This window comes from Dermacentor albipictus, chromosome 7, assembly GCF_038994185.2.
Source record: "Dermacentor albipictus isolate Rhodes 1998 colony chromosome 7, USDA_Dalb.pri_finalv2, whole genome shotgun sequence".
Lineage (NCBI taxonomy): Eukaryota > Metazoa > Arthropoda > Arachnida > Ixodida > Ixodidae > Dermacentor > Dermacentor albipictus.
This window is the reverse complement of record NC_091827.1, coordinates 74,460,312-74,472,885: the sequence shown is the minus strand read 5'-3', so window position 1 is coordinate 74,472,885 and position 12,574 is coordinate 74,460,312. Positions and strand designations below refer to the sequence as shown.

The 12,574-nt window shown below is 47.4% G+C and overlaps 1 protein-coding gene across 5 annotated transcripts in view; it reads right to left on the bottom strand.

Annotated features, from left to right (window-relative positions):
- Window positions 1–12,574, bottom strand: part of LOC135899107 (neuronal PAS domain-containing protein 4-like) — a 160,192-nt gene that overhangs the window by 34,151 nt on the left and 113,467 nt on the right. For all 5 annotated transcript variants that reach the window (XM_065428384.1, XM_065428385.1, XM_065428388.1 and 2 more), the window contains exon 4: window positions 4,687–4,776. In XM_065428384.1, the coding sequence (XP_065284456.1) occupies window positions 4,687–4,776 (90 nt within the window). The remainder of the gene's footprint in view (window positions 1–4,686; window positions 4,777–12,574) is intronic.

Here is a 12,574-nt window from a genome sequence, read left to right as displayed (position 1 = left end):
GCGCATTGCCAAGTTAGCCTATGCAGTGCGAGCTGCGACGCGAAAATCGCCGTTTGCGAGGGGTCGTAAATAAGTGATAAGCAAAAGAAAATGTTCGGAAAGTTGGGCGACATGCAGCCTCGTTCGATTTTTTCGTTGCCTTTAATTAATTGCGGAGTTGGGTATCGTATTACCTGTGCGGAAAGCGGGTGGGAGGGGGGGGGGGGGCATTCTGGATCAATTTTCGCGCGTGTCTCCCGGCTATTTCGATTGGCGTCGGAGCAAGGTCGAACCGGCTAACGTCCGGATAAGGAAGCACTGACCAAAATGGCTAAGCGTCATTAACACGTACTGCTTCCCGGAGAATGCTAATGAGTATTTTGGTACATGAGACAAACATTAAATGTTGCAAAAAAAAAATCCACCGTTATGTAAAAGGTGCTCTCTTTCAAGGAGGATTTTGACTTGCCCGACAATAGAACAACTTTTATAAATTCAAAATCACCCGAGCCACTTACATCAGGCATCTTCATTTGAATATCAAACAGCGTAGCGCTCTACGAGCTGGAAACGCAAGCTTAGATTTTTAATTATAGGCAAATAGCTTAGGAAATGCAAATAAGCATATTCCAGTCCTACGTGTTGAATTATTTCAGCAAATGGCAAATATCTTGCGCCAGTACATATAGAACTTCGAGCTTTTATCAACTTCGCATCTCTGCGGTACATATTCTATTATGGGGCGTTATCTAAGAACACCAGTTATTTAAGAATAAAGAATTTCAGGCAAGAAATGCCTGCCTACCTTCCAGTCTTTCGCCCTCACTTCGACACGACGTCAGCTCAACTCGTGTGGAAGGTAGTAGATTACGATTACAGAAATTTTTAACACCCTTTCCTAAGGGTGGCAAAAAAATAAGGATTTACATATGACCATGTTGCAGTAAATTTCCTATATAGTCAATGCGTGGCCATGCATGCCGCTTGGATGCACCTTAAAGAAGTTTTAGCACAGCGGGGCATCTTTGCAGAAAATCCACAAGAATTCAAGCAGGAGAGATATGTACATGGCTTGGATAACGCACACTAAACAGTTTCATTTAAAGGTGCAGCGAAAATTTCCATGGAAGTAATGTCGATTCAACAAGGTGCACAACGTATAGAAATGTTACAATGGCCCCAACAAGAGGCCATGGCATATTACAAAGCACGAACTAGGTCTGGTGAAGAGAAAATCTGTCAAACATCTTTCATGGGTCATGTTTGAAACTATCACTTACATTTGTAACTAAGAGTCAAGGAACATTTAGTAAAAAAGGACAGTGCAGTATTCAATCAACTTTGCTAAAAACTTGACATATTATTCAGTTAAGGGCATGATACTTAACTCAAGAAGAGAGCAAACGTGACTTAACACTTACCCTGGGGGTACTTTGGAAGTACTATTTCGTTCGACAGCCTTTTCTCATCAGTAGGATTTTAAGCGATTGCCAAACGCCCACAAGTGAAACAGAATAACCTGAAGAAAAATGATAACCTGTATTTTTAATTGCTTTGTCTCAAGGATTTGCAGCCACAGCTCTACGTCCCTCAATCACTCAAGTGAAAAAACGCGAAAAAAAATTAAGGAAGGATGGGATCATATCAAGGATCATGCCCAAAGGATCTTGAATAAAGCTTAAAATAAAGAATAAATCGGTCCTAGAATAAAGCGGTCTTTCAAGTAAACGAAAGGCCGCTTATTTCAAGCAGCACTTCTAATTAGTGCAAGTTCACGTCTACCCATGAGGCGAATCTATAAGCGCTAACTGGGAAAACGCACTCGCATTGAAACATCTCGCGCAAACGCGTGTATAGTCTTTGACTTACAAGCAAGGAAGCAAGCAAGCGTTTGTGCGACAAGGGTCCGCATAGCTCTTGGTGCCCTGCTAACGTTTTAAGCATATGATACACAAGCATTCCTGCAGTGACCGTAGGCACTAATCTGCAGAATTTACGTCAATGACGCAGAATAGCAGAGGCAGCATCGCACATTTTCGTTTATGCAAAAGACGAAGAAAAGAAAGCGTAAATAACTGAATACTACGCGCTGAACTTCTCAGTCAAATTATGATGCCTGAAACTGGGATCAAAATACACATCCATTAGAAGGTGTACAACAGGTGTGTACAATCAGAACGGCACCTGCACCACATTCATGAGCTTGCCTGTGAAGGTCCGAGGATGATTCTATCCCACTCGTTATAGGGCCAACTGTCCTTGGTGCGGCGGCATACCTACCCTAATGCACATAACCTGGGAGTGCACTAAGTACCCTCATAAGCCAAACACCAGTATGACAATGGAGCAGTGGGAGGCACAGCTCGCCCGCTCCGACCTGGCAGGACAAAAGTCCTTAATTAGCCAGGTCAGGCAGGCGGCAGAGGCCAGTGGGGCCCTGGACTGAGAGGCTCTGACCACCCCTCCTTCAAATTTTTACAATTACAATAAAGTTTCTCTCTCTATCCCAACTGTGTGCGCAGCGTACAGACAGGCACTCACTCGTTGTTCCGGCGCACCCTCTATACATGGCCACCGCGAGAATCAATGCACGCGGTAGTTCCTCGCACGCCCTGCACGCGCTCGGCAATGCGCGGCGATCCTTTTCGGCGATATCCGCATCATTCTATGGCTGCGGGACATCACGCTTCACGCCGTGATGAACTTATCCGCTGCTGCTGCCGCTGTTGTCGTTGCTATTCGTTTGTGCATAGAGAAGGGCACCTATATACAGCCACCTAACAGCACTGGCCGCACCACGCGAGGCGTGATGTCCCCGAGCTACCGATCCCGAGACCACGGCCGCCATCGAAGCTCGGAGCGTGCGATTATCGAAAATGACTCGCGTGCGGTCTCTCCCTCTCAATCTCTGTCACACTTGCCGAGATCCGACACGCGCTCGCATCGAGTATAGAGGCGAAGGAGCCAAGAAGAGGAAGACGAGCAGCCACAGATTACAACTCGGTTCCAGGAGAGAAAGCTGCTCTTCGAGCGTCCTCGCTTCTTCTTCGTCTTCCAGCGTTGCACAGACAGTTAATTGCTGAGCCCGTTCGGCCTTATTTATCGATCATGATTTACCCTCCCCCCCCCCCCCCCCCGTCACCCTTCTCCCGCGAAACCAGTGACCACCGAAGACGACGCTCTCTCTCTCTCTCTCAGCAAATGGGGGAGGGGGGGGCAGTCGTCGCGTCCGGTTCGCGACGACGAGTCGCCCGAAAAACGCTTCGTCGGCCACGCCCCTTCGATGCCGTAATGAGATCAAGTCCTTCACGTCGCGCGGCGTAATGTAGGCGTGGTCGAGATGTGTCAAGGATGAGATCGAAACCGCGTGATCATTAGAGGGACAGTGTGTCGCGGCTTTCTACGGATACCGCGAAGGGGGCCACCTGTGTACACGGCGAGAACGCGTTTTTGACAGTGACACAGCGTCGAAGTGCCGAGAGATTGCAGCCTTTGGAACTTCCTTTTCTGTTGCCTTTTTTTTTTTTAACTTGCGTTGATGTGCGATCCTGAGTGCTTCCCTATTCGTTTTTGTCTAGTCAATATCTCAGCTCTTTTCTCATTTGAAATACATTTTGATCATTCATTGCGCCTGACTACCGACATGAGTTGCATCCGCGTAAAACATGGGTTTTCTAGTGCTTTGGTATTTTAAACGGCATAGCGAGATGCCCGCAATTTCGAACTGTCCACCTGATTTATCAGTCGAGCGCCCTATCCTACACCATGTCGAACGGCGTTTAAATAGCCGCTCAATCATTCAATCAACCAGTTTCATTTTCACCTTGTGAGGAGGAGACTGGGCAGAAATCGGAGAGACGGCTTGTCAAGGGTCCTGTTCCACTAGCGTGACCTCGCTTTAAATCTTTTCACGATCGTCTGTGTCACACACCAGAGAGCTAACAACCACGCGGTGGTGTAGCGAGTTATTCGGTGTCAGCACACAGCACATATTCCAGTCAACTCCGGCTCCCAGCCCGCATTTTCATTGTGGACGCATATTTGTCTATTCTCTATTACATTCATTTCCTGCAATTATTTTGGTCCAGTATAGGCTGCTCGTTTGGCTCGACCAATTTACCCGCGCATATCCAAATGTCAAGGGTTCAGGACGTTTCACTCCGTTCCTGCTGGGACCCCAACTACCCCTTGGTGACACGACCTCAATAGTGATTTATGTACGCCAGGGGCATCGTTGCGGTCGACAAGGTTGTTTACTGCTTTTCATTAAGTAAGAAGGGATCGCTTGTCCCTGTAGAACAGCACTGAGTCAACTTCGTGCCAGAATATATTTTTTGATAACAAACAACCATACGCACAGAGTCAGGCCAGCGGTACTTTGGGGTATGTAAATTTCCATGTTTTTCTCTCTTTCTTGATTTCTTTCTTTTTTTTTGCTTACTGCACAAGGGTATTCGAAAACGTAATTATCTGCGATACGACAGGGCTGTCTGGGAAATTAATGTTCTGAGTTTAACATGCGAGCGCTCTTAGCATAAGTGCTCAGTGTTGAAAACAACTTTGCCTGTGATTTCTGATCACAGTATACTCTAAAAAGAAAGAACATTAAAGTTCCTCTATCGTCTCTCAGAAACTTGTAGGAGGAAGTGAAAACTGTTTGTACCTCAGGCACCTTTCCAAGTATAGAGTTATCAGCAGTCAACTCACCATAGAGTGACCAAGGTACTCAGCGGCGTTGTCCGAGATATAGAGCAGCTTGCCGTTCTGCGTCATCATCATCAGGAAGCCGCTCATTGCCTGCGTGGGAGAAAACACAGACAAAAAAAAATGATTAAACGCGATATCTTCTGCTTGACACGATAACTCGATGATATGCAAGAACTACTCCAGATACTTCAGGATTCATACTCGCATATGTGTCCGGCAAAGATCTCACGCAAAAAAAAAGATGTCTCTGGGCAAAATATTGTCGAAATTTCGATAGAGCATTTATCACGCGAGTTCGGAATGTTTGCTTGTTCAATCAGTGCTCATCATCAAAATTAATCAAGTATACTGCGTTAGTAGAAAGTGCACTCCGAGAGACGACCTTTCGCAACACGAAGCCTATGAAACATGATCTAAGGTGTTCTTTTGTTTCTTCTCTTTCTTTCTTTTTTCTTTGGGAAAATGGTTGTGTCGGTTTCGTTCCAAGACGAAGTGCGTTTAAGTTGGGGCTGCGAAATTCTCGAATTAAAAAAAAAGAGCATCTGCTAATGTTTTGGAGAGACGAATGCGCCAACGCAATCTGGCGCTATTTATAAACAGAAACCTATGCCTTCCGATCGCAAAGCAACGATACTCCGTGGTACGAAAGCAATCTCTCTTTCCACTACAAACATGCGTTGGATACGGCTCGCGCTCATCGAAAAGCGATCGGCCTCAGTCAGCGATCGCTATCGCCACTCGAGAAAGAATCGAGCCATGGAAAAATTGCCACGGCTAACGAAGAACAAAAAAAAGAAAAGAAAGCAAAATACGTGGGGTAAAGAAAAGGATATGCGCGGCTCGTTTATAACGACGAGCATTCATCCATCTCAAACACCTCGCGTTCGCCTCCTCCTTGTTTCGCCTGATCGCCACGATCAAAAAGTCACAAAAAAGTGCAGCGAAAGCTGTGCAGCTCATGCATGAACGTAGCCTGCTCCCGCTGCAGCAGCAGCGGGGCCTGCACGTGACTACTCAAGCGCGCGCAGTTATTATCGGTTTCTAAATTCGCTGCCGTTCCGGCAAGCGACCCGTGTAAAGCGGCTCTCACTATATACGCGCCTCCATCGCCGACGCGCGAGCTCTAAATGAGTTCCGGCACGGACAGACGCACGAGCGCGCTCTGCCCGAGTTGCTGTTGTCTACGGGAGCCGCACAACCGGACTTCGGGAAGGAGAGGAATTAGTCACCGACGAAACGGCTTCCTCAACGAACGCGCGCTCGAAGTATAGCGGCCGAACGGGCGGGACGGGCGGGTTTGCTTATAAGGTGCGAGTTATGCGGTGAGCTGCTGCGCCGCGCGCGCGTTGACCGTTGTTTGGCCTGCGGTTCCGGGGCGTGCCCCCCCCCCCCCCACTCCGCTCGATACATTTTTTTTTCTATTTCTTTAACGCTCGTCTACGTGTGTATTGAGTGTCGGCGCTCCGAACGAACGTAGGGAGTTGCTAGGTCTGTGCGAGAGTGCATTCGAGTGCTGAGAACATATTTGGCGGGTGTGAACTCCCCGCGCATTTTCTGGGACGTGCCTAAATGAGGAAACAACAGCCTCTTGTCCGGGTTTCGCTCTGTTTCGCTCTTTCACGCATGTATACACTCTCCGTAGTGAGCGTAGGGCCATTGCCAGGCTGAATGGTTGCGAAATATCCTGGTGTTCTCGTTTGCGGGCGGAGGAAAAAACTTGCGAGACAATTAGCTCGTTCAGACCTTCGCTGTTCATTTCTCCGTTTGTCTCGCATTTGTTCTTTACCGGGCTTGCAGCAGAGCCTCGAGTGAGTGGTTGTACCCAACGCGGGGATTTCCCTGTTATTCTATAATAACGAGAAAATATAATGGCGTTTATACGTCACCATATTCGCATAGGAATGCTCCTGAGCAGGATCTCTCTAGTCGTCGACAGATCTCCGACAAACATTCTAGCTGACCTTTAGTATATAAATCCGCATTCACGTCTTCTCCGTAGGGGATTCTCCTGTACTGGGCAGATACGCAATCTCTACAGACCGCGGACCGAGGAAACAACGAAGGTCGTTCCGCTAATTCTAGGTAAATGAATGAATGCTTGCGCAACTGATATCACGTCGTTCATGGCGCAGGGGGGCTTATAGCCTGCCGGTGTCCTAACGCCAGTAGCGCAAATCACTTTTCCTACTGTGCATGTATTCAGCACAAGTTTGAAGAGAACGCGAATGCTGGCTGTATTGCGGATTTCGCCACGGAATTGCAAGCGCAGGTGTCTCCTGAACCATATTCCCGTTGTATAACGTCTTTCGTTCTTACCAACGGGCTCTTTCATATTAATTTGTAGCCCGGTCGATCCCGTTTAGGAAGTGAAAGGAAATTTTAAAAAATGCAACTAGTTGGAATCGATATACAGTCAAGCTTCGTGTAAGTGCATAAAGAGTCAAAACACGAGTTTGTTTTTATTCGATGTCTGCCCAAATTTGCACGAAGGCTCTATTGAGGCATTACAGAGAGGTAAAGGAGAGCTTGCTGGCTCTTTTCTTTTCCGTGCGGGGCCCCGCAAGGCGGGCGCCACCACTGCAGCGGTGATGATTATATGATGGAATCCGCTTTGAAATGGGGCGGTGACAAATAGTCATCTAGCCTGCTCGATTTAATCACGTATGCTATACATGTTTTTTTAAGTAGCATTTTTGCATACATCTGCTTTATCTTTTTTCTTGTTTTCCTTCAATATCTGCTTTGTACCGCTAGCTACGACTGCAGACCATCCGGTCGTATCAATCTCTTCCATGATTTCTTACCACCAATACTCTAAAAGTATCTTGCTTATATCGACTACTGACCGGTTGACGCTTCCCTCTACTTTAAACCAAGCGATTCTGGATGCGTGGAACCGAACGCCATCTGGTGGTGTTGCAAGGAACCAAGCGGCGCGCGCAGCGCGCGTTCTTCGCTTTGATTGGTTGCCATATTTAGCTAGAGAACAGCCAGGCCGCAGCACCCACGGTCACGAAAACCGGAGAGGTTAACAAAGAAAAGCTTCCGTTTCGAAAACAACTGCTTGAAGCTTAAAAACGTGCTTGCCCTACAGTCTGCTAAAGCCTACCCTACCGGCGCCATAGCAATCTGGTGACCAAAGTGAAACTCGTCGAGATATTTGTCTATTGCACGACTTTGTTACGCCAGTCGAGGTAGGACAAAACAAACTCTCCACAAATGGAGGTATGGACGCTATAAGAACGAGCAGAAGAACACTAACGTCGACTGTTAACTGCAAGGTATCACAATGGCGGGGAAAAGGAGGAAGGCGGCGTGAACGCGGCCACCACGGACACGTGCGGGCACTGGAGGAATATAACAGCTTAGGCATGACAATTATTTGTGCAATCAAATTAAGGCCATTTCATGAATCCCATGAGTATCCACAATTTGCTCAGGTTTCTGTCAATCTAAAGACATGTCACCATCATCATCTTATCTAAGAACCCATGACCTGTCGTAAACATCAAAATAAGTAAAACGCCTGGCTCACCGGCTTCTGTTGGTGCGCGATGACTAAAAAGAACGTGCTTTCTGTAAGCCGCAGCGTGCGATGTAAGTATACGTTCGAAGTCAGTGAAACTTGTTCTGTGTTCGCTTGTGTGCCATCGTTCGCTCTCTATATATAAGGACTCTCAAAGGTTGCAACCGCGAGTCAATTCGAACGATAGCCGACACTCCTGAAGCACGTTTGTTTTCCTTTAGATTGCATTATAAGTAAGATGCGTTTATACTAAACATGCCTGCAGGCCGTGAGAACGTGTCTGACAATACAGGCTCGCCAAAGGTATACTTTTCAAGACAAGGAAAGGTAGTCGTAATCTTGGCGACTGGGAGGGAACGCATACAACTTTTGCACTCACTACAGTTCTATCTTTAAGGAATGACTGATTACCTGATTAGTTCATTGATTGGTTAGTTGCTTGAGTAGCCTATTGTTTTAATATTTGATTGATTGATTGATTGATTGATTGATTGATTGATTGATTGATTGATTGATTGATTGATTGATTGATTGATTGATTGATTGATTGATTGAGTGAGTGAGTGAGTGAGTGAGTGAGTGAGTGAGTGAGTGAGTGAGTGAGTGAGTGAGTGAGTGAGTGAGTGAGTGAGTGAGTGAGTGAGTGAGTGAGACAGCCGTAATTAAAGTTGGCATGTGCGCGGAAATGTCCCCGCACGTAACAAGAAGCGAGCGTTCCTTTCCCCAGGAGAAATGATGACGACGATATCGATCTAAAGAAAGCAAAGCCGCTTGATTCTGCCAACCCGCAGCTCGTGCGGGCGTCTCTCTTTAACGTGTCGCGTGAGTCACGAACGAGAACGCTCGCCGCCGGTGGCGTGCTCGCGCCGCGCAGGCCACGACAGCGACGCCTCGAGTTGTCGTCGCGTGCCGCCAGGTCGTCCGTCATAGAAAAAGAAAAGAGAGAGTGCGCGCCGAGCAGAACGCCGAGAACCGGATCTCGATCGGCACGTGAGATAAGACGCCCCGGCGAAAATGCTGGTAGCGCCGCTGGTATGCAGAGATGGCGCACCGCCGCAATGCCGCGCGGACGTGCGGGGAAGTGCGACTTTTTTTTACGCTTGCGGGAAATCTAAAGTCGTGACTGTAATACACCACATTTTCGGGGTACTGCGACTGCTGGTCAATGTGTCACAACTTTGTCCTGCCGATACGGGTACTTGGTATTACTGATGACGCCTTGAAGCAAAAGGACATGCAATTACCATTTTTGGGACCATGATGCTTACATTGGCGTCCGTGCTCACTTTGCCACTTTGTAACAGGAATTTTGACAGCGTAACGAATTTCAAGATGATTCTGAGCGATGCTGAGAAGAGCCTGAGAAAAATGAAAAATTTTCTATTTGCTTTTCATTCTCAATACTGCACTAAAGCTATCCGTACCTGCTGCGAGTAGGTAGGCGTCAAATTGCTGGAAGCAAATGGTAGTTAGTACACTTGTGGCGGCATTTGCAATCCCCGTGTTACAATCTATCTGCAGCGATCAATTACGGCGCCCTTTTAACTCTTCCGTCGAATTGGGACGCTAAACTTACTCAGTCAGTCAAGTAGTCAGTCTCTCAATTGATAAATATATCACTGACCAGTTATATCTATTGCCCTTCTCCATTTTTTACATATATATATATACCTTCGTATTCTGTAGGCATTAGAACTTATTTACTACGATGTAACTCTCGCACAATAGTCATGCCTGTTAGTCGATTAACTTCAAATAAATAAGAAATTTGAACCCGTTCTGCACACTTCATTCATATCACCTACCACTGTAGAGTATTGAAACAAACAATGCTGAATGGCGTACGTCCCTTCCTGCAAGACAAACCGGCAATTAAACGCTCCTAAAACTCTGCAGCCTCGAAAACAGCGCTAGAACGAACGACCTTGTATGCACCCCAACCCGACGATAATGCAAGCCGGTTTGTATTAAAGGAGAGCTTCCTTTGCCACTTTCTCCAAACATGGTGTGTGCTATCTGCATGATGTGTCTTGCCGAGTGTGCAACAGTTTGGGCCACCAGTCACGTGGCACTGAGTATGTGCCCTCGCAGACATCTTGGGTCACTGGGTATGTGCAAATGGACATACGACACTGGGTATGCGTCTGAATAGACAACTGCGCTCACTGGGTATGTCCCACTTCGCATGATGTTTCTGGGTGTGCCAATCATTATCAGCATCTCAGGCTATATTTATGTCCCCTGCTGGAAGAAGGTCTCTCGCAGCGATCTCCAAGTGCCCTTGCCTTGCGCTAGCTGATTCCAACCTTGCACCTGCAGATTTCCTAGTTTCATCAACACAGCTATTTTTCTGCCGTCTTCGACTGCGCTTCCCTTCCCTTGGCGCCCATTCTGCAGCTACTCTGATCTTCCACTGGTTAACTGCCCTACGCTATACATAACCTGCCCAGTTACATTTTTCTTTCTCCTAATGCCAATTAGAATATCGGCTATCCCCGTTTGCTCTTTAATACACGCCGCCCTATTCTTGTCTATTAACGTTACGAATAAAGTTTTTCGTTCCACCGCTATTCGCACACTCTTTGACTTGTTCTCCAGCTTCTTTTTTAACCTCCAAGTTTCTGCCACATATGCTAGTACCAGTAGAATGAATTGATTGTACGATTTGTTTTTTAAATCACACTGGTAATGCCTGCCGTATGCTCTCTAACCCATATTGCATTCTTCCGTAAGTATCAGTCTCGTGATCAGGGCCCCGCTGTGAGTAATTAACCTAGACAAACGTACTGCTGCATATACTCAAGAGGCTCACTGGCGATCGTGAATTCTTGTTTCCTTGTGAACAGGGTATGTGAATATTCTTGGACAATTGCACAGAACTGGGTAAGTGCGCGAATGAACAAGCAGAACAAGGAGTCAGAAGCGAAGAAGTTGGCAGCTAAGGATACCGAGCGTGAAGAAGAAAGCGAACAAACTGGGACCACAGCGTGCATTGAACGAGAATTGATCTACGTAGATGCGATGCAGGTGAAGTGAAATGAAGGCATTTGAATTGAGATGAGGAAAGCATCATCTATAGCCAATTACCACATATGCATGTAAACCACTCGTTTTATTTCTTTTAATTTTCTTCATCTTCCTTTTCTCTTTTTCTTTTTAGTTGGTCTGACATCGAAGGACTGCAGTCCATTTTGTTTTCCTTTTGTTTTATTCGAACAGCTCAGTCTAAACTCAGAGAGTGAGCTTACAGCGTCTATTATGACCAGCATGAAGACGTCTTCTTCTGGTTATTATTCATCTATTTTTCTTTTTCCTACCATAACTCGTCCACACTGACCACGAGGGAAGGCAACACGACATCGCCAAGCAATGACGTGGCTCAGCGAGGAGGAAAGAAAGTACTCTCTTTTTCTTTCTTTCTTTGGCAATGTCCGGTATTCGTTTATTCATTTCGGTTTGCGTTTCTTTCTTTATGCACGAAGGCACAGCGCCCGTATAGTCGGTCCCACCGCAAGCGCCGGAACGAACAGGCGGGCAACCTCCTTTCGCTTTTTTTTTCTGCGATACCCGCGAGCTCGCATTAAAACTGCGGGGAGGCGACAATGTATACTGCGCAACCTCTCGAAAGGAAGGAGGCGAGAGGTGGAATGGGACGTCAGGGGTGCTATCGACGACTTAAGCACCTTCGCCGGTCACTATAGCACGCGTGCAAGAGGGCCCGCAGCTCGGCACGGTCATCAGCTTGCGTGCTTATGGTGGCACTGTACACGCAACAACCCCCATCGCACTCTCCCGGCGCACTCGAAGCAGTTCTCCGTTGCCGCGTGGCGTTGATGTCCGCGAGCCGTTGCCGGACGCACGGGGCGATCGTTGCTGGGTCGGGATCGTTTTTTACGAGGCGTAAAAGGAAGAGCGACACCAGCGCCGGGATGACCTGTCCCAGAGCGTGGGTCGCATTACTGCGGACGCTCTAAGGTGCAGGAGGTTGGAGGGGACGCCGATGGGGGGGGGGGGGGGGGGGGGGGGGGGCTGTGGCCGCTGCGTTCCCGGTGACCGGCGAAGGTGACCGCAGTGTTTGAAGGCGGCGGCGCCTTTGTGATCTTCTCTGGCACGCAGTGGTCACGCGACAGATGCCCGACGTTCAGGGGGAGTCTCGGTGAGCCTCCTGTACAGCTCTCGTTGGCCGTCGTCCCGGACGTTCGGGAGAACGAAAGTGCGTTCCGAGCGTTCGGGATTTGCATTCTTCGTTTCAGGGCCGGTAAATTATATACTTCCTTCATTTTCTTTTCTTTCTTCCTTTCTTTCTTTCTTTCTTTCTTTCTTTCTTTCTTTCTTTCTTTCTTTCTTTCTTTCTTTCTTAAT